We start from the raw sequence: 20154 nt of genomic DNA, 5'->3' as shown, positions 1-20154 counted from the left end.
GGCCCGTGGTGTTCCCACTGATGGGAAACATTTCCAGCCACGGCTGCTGAGTACAAGGCTGCTCCCAATAAGCAGTCTGGTTTTGAAGTGCATCATCATATGGTCAACAGTTTGTTCTGGAATCTGTTACTCCTAAAGATCCTCTCCAACATTCAGGAAAGAAAAACCAGTTGGAAGTCTAATTCCAACAGCAATTTTGGAAAACATGGTTGTCTACAGAGTCAGAGAGACAAAGCACCCCTTGCACAAGGCAAGGCGAGGGCATCCCCCAAAGCCCAGCTGCACAAACACTCCCAGCTATCTAACTTGACATATCAACTCCTTGTTCCTGCTCCCAGGAGATCTCCTTACACTGCCAAGCACGGGGAACAAGCCAGGTTAAAATTCAACCTTCTCCACCCCTTTTGGTGGCAATGCCAGGTCCAAGTGTTTGTAGAAATCAAATGCTGAAGGTTAACTTCAACTGACCTCTTCCTTCCACCCTCCTAGACAATGCAGACTCCATATATGCTCAATTAACAAACCCAAACTCATAAGAAGGATTTCATGTTTGGAGATCTAAGGGCCAGCTAGCTCTCATTGTAACCATGTTTCGTGAAGCAATCTCCATTTTCATACCAGCACAGACCAGCTCTCCTATTTGACCAAAGAGAGTAAAAATTTATCTGTGAGAAAATGCTCAAAATGCTGAAAAGTTGTAATTTTGTTTGTACTTTCACAAGAAGAGAAAAACGTTTCTGAATTTTACAAGGAACTGCAACAAACACTAGGGGAAAATTAAGTCTTTGGTTTGCAAAGTATATTTCAAGTATAAAATAATATATTAGCAGCATTTTCTATACTGATTTTGACCCTGAAGAGAGAAGAAGAGATGGTCTGTGTTCACTTGCCTGTGTAAGTGTACCTGGAGCTATCACCCAGCATCTCATACATTGCCTGAGCTTCACAAACACTTTTAAATGGGGTAAGACGGAGATTAATTTTTTAGTTTAGTTACTTTGACTGCAAAAGTGCAGCTTACAATCAGAATTATCTTTGTCATGCACTGGCAGGAAGACAGACGGCATGATTTAATAGGTCCTTCCATCTTTAGCTTGTGGATTCTGTAAAATCACACAAAACCGCACAGTCGACTTATACAAAGTGCTCCCAGCTGCGATAGTAACGAAGGGTAAACTCACTGGAATATGAAAGTTTGACAAGATTTATGTTTGCATCTTTGTAAAGAGACTGTGGTGCACCAGGCATGGCTGATTATTCACTTGACAGGGCTGTCACAGCCTACTGAACTTGCTCTACGTTCCTGTAATAGTCAAGGTACAAGGAGAGCGAGAATTTGTTTTTTGGAGAGAGGAAAGGGTGGGGGCAGGAGTTTGGTCATTTGGGTGCAAGCGTAGTCTAAGCATTGCTTTATTTAAATACTGCTGACCCTGGGGAAGTGGGTGGTGCTCAGCATTTCCCTCCCACCGGCCCTGCTCTCATACCAAATGTCAGCAGGAGGCACCTCTCCTCAGTTTCCCCCCCAGGTACCTGTGACTGCTCCAGCAGCTCACACCTTCTCCCCACATTCCCAAATCCAATCTCCCAGGGCACCTTTCCGAAGAAGAAACCAGGCTGTGGTTTGGCTCCCAGCGCTCCAGAAGCAGAGCAGCTTTGAGTATCTGTGCAAAGAAGGTCTAAACCTGTGGGATCTGGCTGGGGCTGTCACGCTAACCCAGAGCGTGTCTCTGAACACGGATGAGCCTTCCCCGCAGCTGGGCTTTGCACAGCTTTACTGACTCCTTCCTCACCATTTCACATGCACGAGATGGATTTCATTCACACTCCACAACCATCTTGGCTACCAGACCTAACAAATGAACAATGAGGGCCAGTTGAACGTGAGCAGAGAGCCTGGTCTCGCCTGTGCAGTGACATTTCTCCAACCCAACAGAATGTGACACCGACTGGCAGCAAACACGGGCCCAGATTTCAGTGACAGCCACGGTTTGCACTGCTGGAAAGAGGCTGCACCCAAACTTTGCCTGCCACATGGCGGAAGACAAGGGCTTGCTTTGCAGAGCAAGCAGAAGGGCTTGCAAACACCCCAGAGAAGCTAAACAATAGATTAATTTGATTATCAAAGTCTCACTTCAAGGACAAAGGTGGTTAATCAGAACCCAGAGCATTTCAACAGAGTATGGAGTCATCCCGGAGAGACCACAATTAACTCTTCGTTTCTTCTATGGCATGTAGGCCTGTGTTCTTCCTGTGTTCTCCCTCCAGCTCTTCCAAGGCTACAGGTCAGCCCACTGGAGAGCTGAGCCAGGCATCGCTCCAGCTCACGCTGCCATTTGAGTGAGCAGCACCAAACCACCGACGCTCTGGAGGCACCACTTGGCTCAGACAGGTCTTTGGGTCTCACAACGCAACAAACAGCAGCAGGGGCAAACTGGAGCTTCTGCGTGGGGGCTTTAATTATCTTTCATCAAAAATAAGACTACTGACATGGTGTAGATTCAACGGAGTCAAGCTCCATTTAGTAGCGCATGCAATTACAGGCACGTTCTCTGACATAAGATCCTGCCTGCTCCAAGAGCCTCCCATTTTACAAGCCTGAGTTGTGCTCCATCCTTCCATCTGCAGTTGCACTGCAGCCTCTCACATGCACACACACATACACACACCCCCCTCCCCATTTTCTCTTAGATAGGAAGGCAGTGGGACCAGGGATATGAAATTAGCATCAGATTTCTTTAGGAAAACATTTTAGCATTACCCAGGGAAGGCAGATGGGGGAGAAATAGGAACACGAGAGTAGAAAGGGAGCTAAATAAAGAGCAGTAGCGACTCCTGAGGGCAACGCGCAGGCTCGCCATGGTACTCACTCAGGCTGCCCAGCTGTCGAATGACATTTGCCAGGGTGATGTTGGTCACGCATTCCAGCTCGCTCGGAACGCTAGGCAACGTCTGACGGCACAGGTGCCTTGGCTCAATGTTCCTCGTTACTAACGGCATGGTGGACCTGCTTCAGGCACTGTTCTGAAAGATGAAAAACAACCCAAAAAAGAAACAGGAAAGGATTACTCAACCGCAAATTCCAGGCACACCAGAGCCATGGTGTTCGTTTTTCCTGCTCTCAAACGGCTTTACTTATAAGCCTTCTTTCCCTTGCTCCCCACCCTGAGAAAACTGGTTCATCAGAAATAAAGATCCTCCTGTTCTCTGACTTGCAGTGGCAGCAGAGCCCCACCAGCCCAGGTACAGAGGCAGAGATGGAGAACTCCACATCTTCGCCCACACTGCCGCAGCCGCTGGTCCCTCCCTACCCACCCGCAGCCTGGACAGGCCTCCTGCCTCCCGCGCTCACACAGCGCCTGGCACAGCTCTTACGAGCTCCTCTTCGGAAACATTTCCAACTTGCAATCAATAGTTGCTTAAACCGTGGAGATGAGGACAGGAGATGTTATTACACAAAAAAAGAAAGAACAAAACAGGCTTCTCCCAGCACGCCAAAGCACACGTGGTGCCTCCCTCCTGGAGCAGCACACGGGGCTCTCCTGGAACAACAGGAAGCGCTTGCAGCTGACCAGGAAACTTTCTGGTGACTGTTCCTTATCCTGCAGGCTGCACCCCTCTTCCCTTGGGAAATCCCCCGGGGATGAGGTTTACACTGGACCATTGTTTTCCTGCTAGAGCAGTTAAAGGTTGAGGGAGCTCTAATCAGGATGCAGGACTGGAGTGTGCTCAGAGGCAAGTCAGGACTGATTGTACAACAGGCAGGACAAACTTCCAATTCTTTAAAAAACTAATAACATAAAAAACCTGGAGAAAACCTAAGTGTCTGGAAGTTAAGCTTTGGACACTTTTATGTGCAGGTCAGTGTCTTGAACTAACAAAAATGTCCTTTGCTAACAGGCCCAAATGTTTAAGCATCAAACAGCTCCCTCCCAGATCGTCCAGCTCCAAGAGGGAGAAGGAAACCTGCGTGACCAGCTCACTAGAAGGAGCATCATATATGCCTGAAATCTTTAGGACTAAGTGAAAACAAATACATCCCAAGTTCTTGATTAATTTAGAAGGGGAAAGAATCACTTTTCTAGGTCAGCTGAGGAACAACCCAAGAGAAGCAGGCAGCTCCCATGTGATAGGCATGCGGATCTGCTTGGGCTGGATGTAAAAATAAAACAGGAAGCGAACAGCTTGGGGAACATGGCTTCCTGTCACCACCAGCAAAAACCCAAGAACCATAAAAAATCAGCTGTTTGCTCTTGACTTTGAGCCACCCTTTGATAGTCTCTGTGGCAGCTGGCAGCTTATCTTTGAGGTCCAGGAGTCCTTCCTGGATGCTTTTCTATCAGGGTGTTAAGAGGAAGAAGTGGGCATTATCCCTCCTAATTACCTCAGAAGCCAGATTTTGAATTGCTAAATTTGACCCATTAAGGCAGAGGAGTTCAAGAGCCGCAGCACCGGGCGCTGGGATATCTCCCAGACAAGCAGATGTAGGTTGCTGCCATTTTGCAACGCCTCTATGTGAGGGATTTCACAGCACCTCAGAATGCCAGGATGGTTTGGGTTGGAAGGGACCTTAGAGCTCCTCCTGTTCCAACCTCCTGCCACGAGAGCAGGCTGCACAGACAGGGTTCCCAAAAGCGAACACCTTATTGAACAGGGGAGCCAGATCTGCATCCAAATAAATGAAAGCAAGACCCTCTAAGGATCGAGTCCGTGTTGTTTTTCCCCGTGTCCACTGCAGCCATCAGTAACTGCTGGGATATTTAAAGAACAGGGTGAACTAAGGAAGGGCTCTGACCTTCCCTTCCCAACACCCCGTGGTTTATCGATTCCAGCCCAAGCCCTACAATCTTTTGTCAGCTTTAGTGCTTCATGCCAGACAAACTTTCCCAGCTCCCCCCAGACTGCAGTCTGCACCAACAAGCAGCTCTCATAAACAAGGCAGCATTTGCAGGCTGCCTGCATCCAGCTTCTCCCCTGTGCTTCCCCAGGGCTTGGCCAGGAGCACAAACGGTGGGATCTGCAGAGCTGGACTGGACAGCCTGGCTGGAAACCTTCCAAGGTGGAGGACAGACAGAGGGAAAACAGCAACAGGAAAAATAAGCCTGGAAGTGGGGGATGAGATGTGAGCAGTCTGTATAAAAGGAGACAAAAAAAAACCCAAGATGATGGGTAGCATGGTTGGATAAATACAGGCAACACTGATCTCTGCAAAGATGGGGAAAACAAGGCAGAAAATGGTAGCAGTGCCTCCAATACAAAAAAAAAAAAAAAAAAAAAAAAAAGGCTTTGAATACATTGCCTGTATAGAGACACCCCAAAAGTGTTTGCCTTCAAAGTATGTTTTGAAAGTAAAGGCAAGGAATAGTGGTGAAAACTGCTTTTCTTAAAAGAAAAACTAAGACAGAGCACATGTACAGCACAAATTTTCACTGGCGCAAGACAGCAGAGATAAAGGCTAAGAAAAAGGCTCCCTTTATAGCCCAGCTCATCCTGCCAGCCACCCCCACCCTCCCAGCCACACTCCACTGCAGAAGGAGAGTTCTGTCCTCCTGATCACAGCAGTGCTTCCCAAGGCCGTGGGGACAGCTCTGCTGCCCTCAACCCAGCCAGGATCCAGCAAACAAAGGGATTAAATTACCCCGTGGAGCATCACAGATGATCAAGGCAAGAAGGGCAGGACGGGCTGTGGACACCCATCCTGTTCTCCCAGCAGCTTTTGGGTAAGAGGCATTTTACAGCAAAAATTCCTCTCTTCTGAGCAGAAGGATGAGGAGCTTCAAGGTTTTACGAAGGAAATCTGGGACCTGCAAAAAGAGTGGGTGATGTCCCTACAAGAAGACTGTTAAGACCCTGCATTTTCCTGGAGTGTTTGGAGGGTAGGGATAGAGATAACAACTAATGGACTCCTGTAAAACCTTCATGCCTCATGAGTAGGTGGGACAAAGATTAATAATGTGGACTGGAAAATAAGTGGCGTATTTCAAAATAAGTGGTGTATTTGTGGTGTATGGTCAGGTAGGGTAGAAAACCAGGTGTGGTGAAGGGGCAAGGTATGAGAGCAAAGGGGGAAGGGGGAAGAGGAAGCAAAACCCTGGAGGCAGCACAAGACATGAGCTGGAGGCAGGGAGGGAGGAGACACCGTAAATAAAAGAAGGGACAGAGCTAAAAAAGCTTTCTGGGAGGCTCATGCTCTTATTCTTTAAAAGAGTCATTAAGGAGGTGACTGACAGCACAGTGCCAAGCACGGGCCATCCAGAACCACTTCACTTTCCATGCTCAGGGCATGACAGCACAGCAGAATTGCACCCCGGCCGGCCAGCCTGGTCATCAAGCATTAGTCACTGTCACACAATGACCACAGACCATATATTATAACTAAATCCTACCATTCAGATGCAACTTAAATAAATTGCAAGGCCAAAAATCCTTATCTTTGGGGCAAAGATTAGCATTTCTATTTGCTTATGAAAGCTGGAGATTAGATTTCTTTCGGGAGTGTAGAGTTTTGGGGTGCAGACTCTGTTTTTAAAGAAGCTGCAAGAATGACATGGGCACAGAGGAGCTGTCCTGATCCCAGTGTAACAGGAGAGGAGATCAAGTATGTTAGAAGTAAAAGGAAACTAACTGCCTCTAGAAACAGGAAACCCTGCAACAGATTTCTAATGAATATGGAAAACAAAGAAAGGCATCAAATTGAAACACAGCGAGAGGAAAGAATTTCAGTGATCTCTGCTGGCTGGAAGAGCCCTAAGGAAAATCCACAAACCCTGCTGCATCAATCCACATTCAAAAGACTCATCCTCCCAACCACTGTGCTTCACACCTTCTTAAAAACATAGAAACAAATTACTTTCCTCTCCCACTTGAACCAAACTCTTCCTACCTGCTCCCAAGCACTTCCTCTGAAGCCTCCAAGTTATGACTTGAATCACAGGAGGCTCCAAGAGCCTGGGTGATGTTGTGAGGGCAGTGACTAAAAGCCAAACCATCTGAAAAGGCCCAGCTCTTCGCCCCGCAGCTCCTTTCCCCTTGCTGCCCCACCTACAGCCGGGCATTGCCAGGATGCCTCATAATTTCCCCTCTCCCAAAATGCTTATGCAGGCTCTGCCGAGCCCTGGCCTGCTCCAGCCCAGAAAAAAGTTTGCCGAGCATGAAAAAGCCCTGGAAGCTGAATTCACTGCTCCTACATTCCTCCTGATCTTCCAGCCTCAACTGGCACCTTGTTTCCAGGATTCATTAGGTTTTTGCTCCCCATCACCCTTCCCAACAACTCCTGTCCTTTCTCACTGCACACATCGTGGTCTTGGACACCTCATGCTTTTCCAAGAAGGCAGGATCCATGAGTAGAGCTTCTTCCCATGGCTGCAGAGCTGACACTCTGCTCCTGCCACAAAAAGACCCCACCTTGAATATCCTGCCCACCAGCTTTTAACAGGATTCTGACTTTGGCAATTAGCTCTGTAAATACTCTTGGGCAATGGGGAACAAGCATGGCCCAACACAGGCTCAAAAAGTGGGAAAAATGTGTGACTTGCAAGTCTTGCCTTTCCGAATCCAGCACTTTAAGCAAAGCTGAGGTAAATCCAAGATAAGCGTGCTGCTCCAAGATTTCTTATCAGCAAGCCATCGACCGCTCTCCCCATGAGCTCTGCTGCAGCAGATCACTCAGGAATCCCAGTTCTGGATTAGAATCAAGTACAATTGGTTTGTTTCAAACAAGAACTGCCAGTCCATAAACCCCTCGCACAAAGCTGGGTCTTATTGACTATTTTTAATAAATAGGGCTGGCACAGTAAAATTGAACAATTGCTAGGAACAATAAAGGAGACAGACTTTGATTACAACTATTGAGAAGCAACACTGGGATGTTTTAGCATCGAGTATTTGCTTTCCAAGGTGAGTTCTGTCAACTGAAAACAGCAACTCAGAGCAAATACTCCTTAGAAAGTGGTTTGGAGCACAGCAGAAACAGCTCTGCACAGCAAGAGAGGAACCAGACCTGGTTTTGGTTTTTTTTTTTGTAGAGCAGGCAGATAGCACAGTCACTGTGGTGGTGCAGAGGAGAAGGCAGGCAAGACTCCAAGGCGAGCCCTGCGGATGCAACACACACAAAAAGCTGTAAATAACAGGTGAGGTGGAGGGAGAGATCTGGCAAGGTTCTCCTCACTGGTATTTGACCAGTTAGCATAGCGTTACTGGGAGTCACCTGGGTAATTCCCCGCTCAATGTGACACACAACCTCTTAGATCAGGGACCATCTGCAAATAAATCTGGACCCCAGCAGTGAGATCATCTGTCATAGTGTCTGGTGTAGCACAAAGCACCTAAGGAGGGCAGAGCGCTTTTTTTGGGAAAGGGATGGGAATTTAGGTTTGATTTCCAAGTACGTCAGGGTGACCAAGCACCCTACCCTCAGCAGGGCTTACAAAATCCTCCGCCCGGACACAAACAGGCAGCACAGTCAAGGAGACCAAGCCTTCAGCTAAGCTCTTTGGAGAGCCGCCTCTAGGAGTGCCCATCAGGGGACTAGGCACACCAGCAGGTCTGGGAATGAGGGGGAAAGGAGATAATCAGATCTGAAATTCCCATCAGTATGAAATAAGACTTAACTCAGTAGCTTGCCAACGCAGACCGACTGTTCTTTCTAATGTCTGTGACAACTCTGCTTCAAATTTCAAGCTTCTCTCAGCAGTAACTACTCCCCCATGTAGCTGTAATGGCCAGAAAGAGACTGGCTTTTATGTAACCCCAAAAGACTTGCAGAAAGGGAAGCAGCAGCCACACACACACACACACACACACAGGGAGAACTGAGGGGGGAAAAAATCAGCAGAAGGCTCTGCTGAGTGCTCAGGGCTATATCCAAGCTCACAATGCAGCCACAGAGAAGTGGGATGCGGCAATCAGAAATGCTCCAGTTCCACGCTCTGAGAGAGACCCAGCAATCAGTGCTGCATCCGAGCAATAGGGAGCAAAATTATAGAGCAAACTGCCATGTGATGCCACAAACTACTCCATCCCGCCAGCTGTAACAAGTATTCATTCCCAAAAATGCATCACAGGCTCATCTGTCATTACCAGCCCAGCCTGCCAGCAGCTGAGCAGGAGTCAGCAGTGAAGGGCAGCTGCAGGGCTGCTTCCTTTCACAGTGGTCTATTCTCCCAAAAAACCACGGGGGAGATGGACGGGTAAAATCCCCCCTGGGCGCAGCGGAAAACATTGCCCACCATCTCTCAGCAGCCGGTGGGACGGGAAGCACACGCTGTGTTTTCACCCATCACCACACACAAGCTCTCCTGAAGCAGGATCTACTGAAAATCCAGAACCTTTGGGAGAACACACTTAGCTGATCACAAAAATCCACATCCGCAACCCCTCTGTGTACTCATAAAGCACTTCAGTCACCAAGTGGAGAACTCTGCAGGCCTGATCTGCCAGTGTTATGAAAGAGGATGTTTGGGCAACATCGTGGGGCAAGAGCAGCGCTGCCCTTTTCCACAGCCCTGTTCCGACAGTGGGAACGTCCGCCCTGCTCCCGCAGCGTGGCCAGGATGGTTCAGCGTGCAGTCCTTGACACACCGAGCATCCAGCCCGCTCCAATCCCAGAGTAAAAATAAACCTTTTTTTTCCCTCCCCTGCCTTCCCCCCCCCCCCTCCAGTCTGCTGGCTCTGAAAAATGCAAAAGAGGCTCAGAAAGCCATTTTCTGCGGGTTTTTTTGTCTGGCTCATGCATTATCATCATCATTTACTGCCCTCAAGGGGATTGCACAGGTGTGACTGAAAATTTGGCTCTTCCTTTTAAACTTTTTGTTATCAGCTTTGCTGAAGATGATCTTGCTGGAATAAATACCAGGCTGCTCTCCTGGAGAGGGACTCGCTCAGAGCTGTTGTCAGAAATCTGTCTGGGGGTGGAAGGATGGGGGTGTCACTAATGGGGAACATACAGATCCTCCTAGCTTCTGTTGGAGTGCTAATAGAGCCAGCAGTTTGACCTAGACTTTTATTTTTTAATTCCTAAGAAACAAACCATTGCACTAATTAATGTTTCCATTCATTTAGCTGAAAAACAAGTTAAACAAAGAGGGTCACCTGGTGTTCCTATCAATACCTGACTAGGATAGAGGCAGAACAAATGCATTTAAATAAAACTCTAGAAGAGACGTGACAAGAGAAAGGCAGTTTAGCTCAATTAAAGAGAGCTGTCACAGGGATTTGATTCTCAGAATATAGAACTATTGATTAAACAGGAATTAAAGCTCCAGAAGAGAAAGGTTTCAAGGTCTTTGCTGTGAGGGTATACATCAGGAGAGAGAGGCAGGACTCCTTCAGCGCCACGAGAGCTCTGGCTTTGTTGCTTCCTAGGAAACAGGAGCAGCAAAGGGAGCAGAATGCTCTCTACTAAACCTGTGAATATTTTGGGCAAGGATACAAGGTCAGTGACAACACAGAGTGGCATCACAAGCGTCAATCAACAGGCAGCTTTGGTGTACTTGGGTATTGAAAGCACACAATAGGTTCTAAAACATTTCAGAAGTATGTAGGGAGAGGCCTGGGCAGGTTTCAGTCCTAGAATCCCACGATCCTGGAATGGTACGGGTTGGAAAGGACCTTAATGCCCATCCCATCCAACTCCCTGCCATGGGCAGGGGCATCTCCCACTGTCCCAGGCTGCTCCAAGCCCCGTCCAGCCTGGCTTTGGGCACTGCCAGGGATCCAGGGGCAGCCACATCTCTCTGGGCACCTGTGCCAGGGCCTCCCCACCCTGACGGGGAAAGATTCCTTCCCAGTTTCCCAGCTAACCCTGCCCTTGGCAGTGGGAAGCCACTGCCCCTTGCCCGATGTCCCCCTTCAGCTCTCTTGGAGCCCCTTTAGGCACTGGAAAGGGCTTTAAGGTCTCCCTGGGGCTTCCTCCAGGCCGCACATTCCCAGTTCTCCCAGCCTGTCCCCAGAGTAGAGGGGCTCCAGCCCTCAGAGCATCCCTGGACTCACTCCAGGAGACACCCATCCTTCCTGTGCTGAGCGCCCCAGAGCTGGAGGCAGCACTGGAGGTCACCACAGAATTTCCCAAGCCTCACAGTCAGCAGCAGCGCTGAATTCACTCCGAAGCTCTTGACTAGAAGAGGCAGCATCCCGCACCCTGCATCCCATACCCCGCAGCCCACATCCCGTACCCCACACTCCGCACCCCACATCCCACACCCCACATCCCACATCCCGCATCCCGTACCCCACATCTCACATCCCACGTCCCGCACCCCGTACCCCACATCCCGTACCCCACATCCCACACCCCGTACCCCACATCCCATACCCCACATCCCGCAGCCCCGCTAACGAGCACAGCGCCCCTGCTCCCTCCCTGCCCAGCAGCTCCCAGCCAGAGCACAGGCTTGTGCCTGCCGCGCTAACAAAGCCCGGCTCACAATACAGCAGCGCATTCCCATTCCTGGGCAGCGCTCGGTAATTAATATGGAAAGACAGGGTGTGCTTTTTTCCCCCTAAATGACTTATTCGTTAAGTTCGAGCATATTTTAACCTTCCTTTTCAGCAGATAAACTCTGTCTCATTTGCAGCTAAGCTCAGCCTTCCCTTCTTTGCCACACACTAAACTATTTTGATTAATGAAAGAGTAGGAACAAACCGGTTCCAAGTGTTTTCTATAGGGCTCAACTGCTCTTTCAGTTTCAACTCACGCCTAGATAATTATATCACAGCTCTGAGTGCCCCCACCCTTCTGCTGCACTTGGGGAATACTGGAAAGATAAGTCTTTTCTTAATTATTAAATGTAAATAGCTCATTAAATATAATCCAATTACTTTAATTGTAAGAAAAAGGAAGTAATTACAATATATACATGTATTCTTGCCTGAACAGTTTTAATATCTTAAATGAATCTTTGCAGCATTAATATTTTAAGTCAACCTTTGACACGAAGGAAGAGAAAAAAAAAAAAGGACATTGACTCCCTGATATTTCCCAGAAGTGTTGTATCTGCAGGGATTTTAGTCACAAAAAACCAAGAGAACAACCATGAGCATCTAAGTCAAAACGGTTTATAAACAGGATCTTAATAAAGTCAAATACACAAGCTTTCCATTGTGGAGGGAAAAAATAAATATATAAACGATGCCATGTGAAGAGCCTGAATGTGTTTTTGGGATCTCAGGAGCCCAGCAAGATGGGCACTGCAGTGAACACGGGAGAACAGGCAGGATCCCATCACACCAGTACCAAAACCCGCCACGCATCTGGGATTTTCCAGGCAGTTTTTCCCCACACCTACGGTTTGTCCTGTTCAAGGGTGGGGAGAGGAACCAGGGCTGCTGGAGAAGGGCCTGCTCCACATTGGGATTACCCTGCTCTCCCACGGCAGTGTGCAGAGGTGATCCCACAGAAATGCTGAATGCAGCGTTTGTGTGTGCACAAGCCATCTGTGCAAGGCGCAGGCACGGCCCAGGATCCCAGGCTGCCATTTGGGATTTGCAGGCAGGGCTGCAGGAAGCTGCGAGGAGCAGTCCTCTGGTTTTGCTCAACAGCATGACAATCCCTGGACTCACTTTCTCCACCCCTGCAGCCAGTGGGGCTGAGCAGCCTTCCAGCAGACTCCAGCAAGGCCCCACTGTTTCGATCAACCCCCCTGGTCTGACAGAGTGGGGTCAGGTTTCAGCTTGGCTGTGGTGACAGATGCCTGTGAAATCTCCTTGGGACAGGCAGAAAAATATTCAGTTTAAACTGTAGTTGTTTCCATTTTGCATGTTCTGAGCCCAGCAGTGATCTCACCTTACGTAATCCCCAGTGCAAACTGCAGGCTCTGGACCATCCAAACCTATTCAAGGGTGTTTGAAACCATAAAATCCCAGAATGGTTTGCCTTGGAAAGGGTCTTAAAGCTCATCTCGTTCCACCCCCTGCCATGGGCAGGGACACTTTCCACTAGTCCAGGTTGCTCCAAGCCCTGTCCAGCCTGGCCTTGGGCACTTTCACAGATGGGGGCTGCTCTGGGCAGCCTGTGCCACAGCATCACCACCCTCACAGGGAAGGATTTCTCCCCAAAATCTAACCTAAACCTGCCCATCAGTTTGAAGCCATTCCCCCTTGTACCATCCTCCTGGCCCTTGTCCCCTGTCCCTCTCCAGCTCTCCTGGAGCCTCTTTAGGCACTGGAAGGGGCTCTAAGGTCCCCCTGGAGCCTTCTCTTTTCCAGGTGAGCACCCCCGGCTCTCCCAGCCTGGCTCCAGCCCTCAGAGCATCTCCATGGCCTCCTCTGGACTCTGTCCAGCAGCTCCATTTCTTTGTGCTGGGGGCCCAGGGCTGGATGCAATACACCAGGTATTGGAGTACAGGGGGAATAATCACTTTATTGAACTGATCTTTTTGGGAAAAGAGAGATTAGACCATATTTGGGATGCTAAGGATGCAGGCCTTTCTAGCCAAGCTTACCACAAGGTCTATAATAAGCTGCTTTATGGAAACCTCTCATGTGAAGCCAGCCCCTAGATGTAACCTCCTTGATACAATATTGAATTCTCAATAGCAACCAAAAGGCTATTTTGTATAAGTTAATTACAGCCGTTTTTAATTTAGCTTGCAGAAGGGAAGCGGCCAGTGATTTCATGCTGCCCTAGACAGAAGGTAAAGGTTTTCCACAAGCTGTGTTTATAGCTCTGTGCTTTCCTCCAGCAAAGCACCGGCTCTGCAGCTGCTGGTATTGAAAGAACAGGATCTGGGTGTGTGCATGGTTCTCTCTCGCCTGGTTGGGTTTTTTTGCAGCTGCAAGGCCAAACCCATACGAGTGCGTGTGTGCTTTTTCTTATGGTGACAAAGGCAGGGTGCCTGAAAGGGAACTCGCTTCCGCTCTGGCAAGCACTCAACCATTTGCTGGGCTAAGGGGTGGTCGGGGAACTTTCACCCATCCATTCAGCCAAGGCCGCGAGTCCCCCTCCCTCCCAATTAAATCCCATTTTTTGCACTCCATGCATGAACTGCAGCCACACCAATACATCAGATATTGTGGCTGATAGCCTCCTCTGAATGCCACTTAAAGCCCTCCAGTGCGGAGCGCTCTGAAAGCAAAGCATCGCTCATTCTTTGAGCGACAGAAAGAGACTTTTGCTATAGAGAGACCTCAAGTAAGACTCTAAGTAGTAGGAAAAGGGCATCCAGAGAAAGAGGAAATGAGAAATTAAAACCACATTCAATCTTATTAGTGGTAATACAATAGGTCAGCAAGAGTACTTTGCACAACTCCCACAGCATGGGAACAATTTATGCAGAACTTGGAGCAGTGACACCAGCAAGTTTGGAGTTTACCAAAACCAGCGAATTTTGTCAGCACTATCTTAAAGTGCCCAGCTGGAAGTGGAGAGGGCTGGAGGGGAGAGTGCCTCCATGCCTTGCAGGGGAGTGCGCTTAGGAGATGAGAATGTGAGGAATACTCCTGCTCCTCTTTTTCCATCTGAAACATTTTCTCTCTCAAGGGATTTCCAGCATCTTACAAGCACAGCCTCTTTGAAGTGCTGCAAAGTGGCATTGCTCATCATTTCAGTAATGATAGTAAATAAGCTCCAGTATTTTGTTGATCCTTTTCCTTTTGCTTTACAAACAAAAGGTCAGAGTCATTAGCCCAGTTTGATGAGTGGGGAGAAATGGAGGCATGGAAGAGGCAGGTCGCTCTGGATCAGTGAATGAAGAAGACCAGTCACAGGACTTTGGATCAGCCACGCTGGATCACCCAGACTCCAGATACCCCATGTACTCTCTCCATCATGGCCAGGCATCAAATGCAGCAAGAAAAGAGCACAGGAATAAGGCCAGCACAGTCAGAGCTCTCCCTACTGCAGCACCCCATTGCACCTTCAGACCACATGGAAGCAAACACTACCATTTAACTGTTCTTGGTGGGTTTCACTTCCTAAACTGCTCTGATCAGTTCCTTAACTCATCTGAACAGTGTATCCATGAGATCATGGGGCAGCAAATCCCATACTTAGTACGTTAGGTGAAAAGACACCTTTTACCTCTTCACAATTAGGGGGTTTCAATCTCAAATCTATGTGTGGCTTTGCTTCACAAAGGAGCTGCTCAAATAAATCCGCCACCATTCACATAAAACAAGCCCGTTCCCAGCAGGGTTTGCAGGCTGCATCTTCAAGACAGGCCTTGGAGCAACCTCTTCTGTGGAAGCTGTGCCCACAGCACAGCAATGAGAGGAGCTCTAAGGCCTCTTCCAACCCAAACTCTTCTGGTTTGATCAAACACAAGAGAAGTGCTCAGCTCTTAGGGAGCACTTTCAGTAGGAAGCAAACTAATAACTCATGGTTTAGGTTTGATTTACAGCAGCAGTGAGAACAAACCACATTTAATGGCTGGCTCTGTGTCTGACCCATTCTGGACTGTGCACTGCTCCCAGCAGTAATGCAGGAGAACCCAAACCTCATAACCAAGTCACCAGCAACCTGGAACAGCTCACCTGAAGCAGTGACACAGCAAGAGCCTCCCAGGCAGAACTTCAGCCCTCAAGAACCAGTGCCAACTGCTGCTGCCTCACGGGCACCTCCTGCTTCCTCTCTCGGTATCACAGCATCCCTTAAAGCACCTCTGCTCCCCACAGAGGCTCTGGGATGCTGCACTGGAAGAGGAGTGGACAGAGCAGGCACTGAAGGAACGGAGCAGATCACCACTGACCCATTTGTGAGAGATCCATCGAGCTTCCTGGTGCTTTGAATTCCTTCATCAAAGCCCCTGGCAGAAGCATACTTGAGATTATCTGAGCTCCACCACTTCTCCAGCAGCAACCTAACACCAGAGAGCTTTCTGCAATTTCAGGAATTAGGGTAGGATCTAGATGAACTATTTCCCAGGCCCATTACTGTGGGGAAAGAGCTGGGATGGAGAATGTGATTAACACCTCACGCTGCTTGCTTGAGAAAATAATGTGGAAGTTCACATTTAAGTTCTTCTGGGAAGGGAGCTCCCCTCCTACTGCCTCCCAGGCAGGGGAAAAAATATCCTGCAAACCTTCAGATGGAAAAAGAAATGTCATATACGTGAGAATTAGGCCTGAATCTGATCACCTTCTGCCAAGCACTCCCTCCACAGTGAAGCCTGATCTGCCTCGTGTCCTCAAAAAAGAACCAACACATCTTTTTATTACACAGAGTTGCAAAAATACAAAAGGAAGTAAATGTCACCAGGGTGGTTCTGTTCTGAGCAGTCATTTGCTTATTACCCAGAAGCCATTGCTACATGCCTTTTTTAATCCCGTGTTTATAAATACCTAAAGTATTTAAATAAATGTTAATCTGTGGTAACTAAGGCCCTGATCTCACAAATATTTATCCTTGCACAGTGAGAATAAACACTCAAATACACAAATTTCTTACTACAGATCCCATTTCAGCCAGAGTGTTGTTGAAAACAGTAACACACCAGAAGACAGGCTGGGAAAATAGCTGCATTTTGCCTTCCTGGGTTTTCACAGTGTGTCACTTTTGGGTTGTTTCCTGTGCATTTGTTATAGAAACTGTACAAAGGAGCAAGGGCAGAGCTGAGCCACCGGACAGGGCCGGTTGTGGCTGTTGGAACCCTCAGAAGGAGCTTTTGGCAGTGTTTTTTCCTGGTGTCCCATTCTGCATGAGGACAGCAGGAACTTTATCCACAGCACATGCAAACACAATCACTATTCAGTCCCTTTCCTGGTTAGTGACTGACTCATGAGCAATGTGTTCTGCTCAGCTGAATGACCAAGGGCGCAGTATTATCATCAAACCAAAGAGAGGCAAACCCAAAACCTTGCATCTAAAGTTATTAAACGTTTTGAGTCCAGAAAATGCACCAAGAGAAATTATCTAGAAGGCTCAAAGCCAAGTCTTAACACTTGCTGAAATCTTCTTTATTACAATCTGTCAGAGAAAACCTGAATTTTTGAAAAACATTAATCCTACCAACCTTTGTTCTTCTATCACCACAAAAATATAAGAAAATAAACCCGGGAAAGGGATTTGTTGCTGTAACTTCATGCACATGAGGCAATCACTGAAGTTTTAACCCCTCCACCCACACACTGTGATTATCTAACATTGGTGAATGAAATCAACTTTTCCTAGACCAGCCCTAAAGAATGAGATATATTCGAAGCACGTTGAGAAACTGGGTGGGGACTGATCAGAAGGGTTGTATTCCTTGTCATGAATCACTGTCTGCAAATACCTTCTGAGTTGTAACTCACAAAAATATACCATTTCTGTGTGGTGTGTCACATTAGTCATCAGGAAACCAGCTTTGCACTGGCAGGAGCAATCAAAACGGTTTTATTTCCTTAAATTAAAATAATGGAATTTGGGACATTTAGTTTTTGATCTCATTACCAGACAAGACAAAAAAAAATTCACAGTTCTTTTTAAAACCAGTGGAAAATATATAGTTTAGGGGAAAGTTTACACTGAGTTCAACCCTCTAAGTTTTTCCTCTTACAATCCACTCTTAGAAGGCACAGCAAGGCTTCACCTCATGTCAGGTGGGCCACAAGGGAGTGGCTATACCCACTCCTCCAGGCTTTAAATGGTGCAGAAATCAAGGCTTTGGAAGGTAAATCCCAGAAAGTCTGATCCCAGCATCACCAACACACCCAGGGATAACAGTGACAACTGCAGCTTGAGCCAAGATCACTGTCAGGCCGCTCTTGCAAGCTCAGGTCACGCTTTGTCACTCAAACCTCAAGAAGAAATAAAACCCCCAAAGTGCCCAGAACTTTGTGTGTGGTGTGCCCCACCCCGCTGCTGGGTAACGCTCCTGCCGGGCTCTGGAGGGGGATTCAAAGGCTCTCTCTGGGCACGCTGGCTGTGCTCTCGTGGGGAGATGTTGGCTCTGGTTTGTTTTTAACTCAGTTTGGGATTCAACCACGAGCTGGTTTCTATGGCAAAGCCCACTCAAGGTCAGGAAGGGACAAATCAGAACGAAAAGTGTCGCAACGCAGTGTAAATTCCGGCAGTGTAAATTCCTGTTTAGCAGCAGCTGATTCTGCAGACGCTGGAAATGATGGGAAACATAACTACTGCCCTTCCTCATGTGACCGAGCACGCAAGACTCGGGACTTCCCAGGGCTGTGGAAGCTGTCCCTGCCCGTTGCAGGGGTGGAATTGGACTCTTTAAGGTCCCTTCCAATCCAAACCATTCCATGATTCTATAAAAGCAACGTTATCGCATCAGTTTTGTCTCAGGGAAGCACATCTATACCCCTCAGCTGGCTTCCAACATCTTTTAATTTCAACTTCTCCCTCTCACGAGTCTTCAGAAAGGACACAAAAGTGTGAGGGTTACAGAGGGCTCCATAAATTATGACTGTCTGCATGTATTTAACACAAGTCTTTTTAAGCATTATTAACAGAATTTCATGTCCACCAACATCTGCCGTGCTGAAAGATTTAAGACTTTCCGTGCTTCCTAGTGCTGAACTCCCAGCATCAGCACATCCCTCAGCCCCACCAGTGCTCTGACCTATGGAGAAGTGCCCAATTCTGTTGTTCCTTCTAAAGAAAGCAAAACAGCAAGGCCAAACGTGAAATTCTGACAGGGAAATAAAAAATCCCACCACAGGAAGGTCCTTGAAGTCAAGTGACAGCAAACAGGGAGAAGATGCAACCCTCACCTTTCTCCAGACTATCTGCATCCCAAAGTAACCCCAACACTAACCTGAACGCTGGTGAGGTACAAGCACAAGGATATTCCCTATAAACTTACTCCTTCTCCAGAAGAAATACGGTCTGAGGCCACCGGGAGGTCAGTGCACTAACCCGAACTATCCAGCCATCCCCCAAGCTTTTTCCAGGAAAAATAAAAAACCCCAACCCATTTCCCTAAGCACGCTACAGCACCCACAGGGGGTCACATAAATTAGCTCTGGATTTTATGTGCTGTGGATGGCTCATAGACAAGGGGGTGACACACATACCCAAAAGTGTTCCCAGGGATTGAGGGGTGCACCCAGGAGTGAGGCTGGCACACAGGCAGGGCACAGCGGTGTCCCCCAATGAGAGCACCCAGCTGCCACCCAGACAGACTCTGGGCACAGACACAGACAGGTTTTCACAAGTCCCAATGTCAAACTCAGGCAGCAAATGCCTGCAAAGGGAGGGATCCCCTCTGCTCCCCCTCAGAGGCACCCTGCAGCACCCCGTTGTTTCCTGAGTGCCCCAGCGCTCCCCCTGAGCCAGACCTCCGGGACAACCCCAGGACAGCAGGCACCGGCCAGGCCTGGACAGAGCCCTGCAGGTGACATTTCCTTGGGCCAGCACGGGGCTCTGAGCCCCCCCGGGGCACCCCCGAGCAACCTGGGGCAGCCCTGAGCATCCCCGGGGCAGCCCTGAACATCCCCGGGGCAGCTCTGAGCATCCCTAGGGCTCTGAGCATCCCCAGGGCTCTGAGCATCGCCGGGGCAGCCCTGAACATCCCCCGGAGCAGCTCTGAGCACCCCCCGGACTCTGAGCATCCCCAGGGCAGCTCTGAGCATCCCCGGGGCAGCCCTGAACATCCCCCGGAGCAGCTCTGAGCACCCCCCGGACTCTGAGCATCCCCAGGGCAGCTCTGAGCATCCCTGGGACAGCCCTGAGCACCCCCGGACTCTGAGCATCCCTAGGGCTCTGAGCATCGCCGGGACAGCCCTGAGCATCCCCGGGACAGCCCTGAGCACCCCCCGGACTCTGAGCATCCCCAGGGCTCTGAGCACCCACGGCCAGCCCATCCCTGCGCCCCGATTCCCCAAGGCCGGCCCGGCCCGGGCACACAGCCCGCACCAAACCGCGGGCTCCGGGAGGGCTGGGGAGTGCCAGGCCGGGGACGGAGCCCCGGGGCGGGACGGAGCCCCCAGACCCCGCCAGGATCCAGGCTCACAATGTGGCAGGAAGCACCGCCCGCCTCATCCCCATAGTGCACTATTTGGCAAGGGCCTTGCGGCCCACTCCAGCGCCTCTGCCTCTGTCTCTCCCGGGAAGCGACGGCCCGGCGGGGCTGGGCAGGCCCGCTCGCCCCTCTGGCACTCACCCTGTCCGCGGCTGTCCCCTCCGCGCCCCGGCTCTCACTACCAGCAGGGCGGGCCGGCCCGCCCGTCCGCCATTCCAGGGCTCCCCCTCCCTGCCCCGCCGGGCCCGAGCCCCGCCTCCCC

At 49.3% G+C, this 20154-nt stretch overlaps 1 protein-coding gene across 1 annotated transcript in view; it reads right to left on the bottom strand.

Annotated features, from left to right (window-relative positions):
- The window catches only part of WASF2 (WASP family member 2), a 32589-nt gene extending 12435 nt beyond the window's left edge, over positions 1–20154 (bottom strand). Inside the window, exons 1-2 of the mRNA XM_085559493.1 lie at positions 20034–20154; positions 2868–3021 (exon numbers count right to left, since the gene is read on the bottom strand). Coding sequence (XP_085415619.1) covers positions 2868–2997 — 130 coding nt within the window. The 5' untranslated portion in view covers positions 2998–3021; positions 20034–20154. The remainder of the gene's footprint in view (positions 1–2867; positions 3022–20033) is intronic.

Source organism: Lonchura striata, chromosome 23 (genome assembly GCF_050655825.1).
Source record: "Lonchura striata isolate lonStrDom1 chromosome 23, ASM5065582v1, whole genome shotgun sequence".
NCBI classification, from domain to species: Eukaryota; Metazoa; Chordata; class Aves; order Passeriformes; family Estrildidae; genus Lonchura; species Lonchura striata.
The sequence above is the reverse complement of the archived record's forward strand: the minus strand, read 5'-3'. Positions and strand labels throughout refer to the sequence as shown.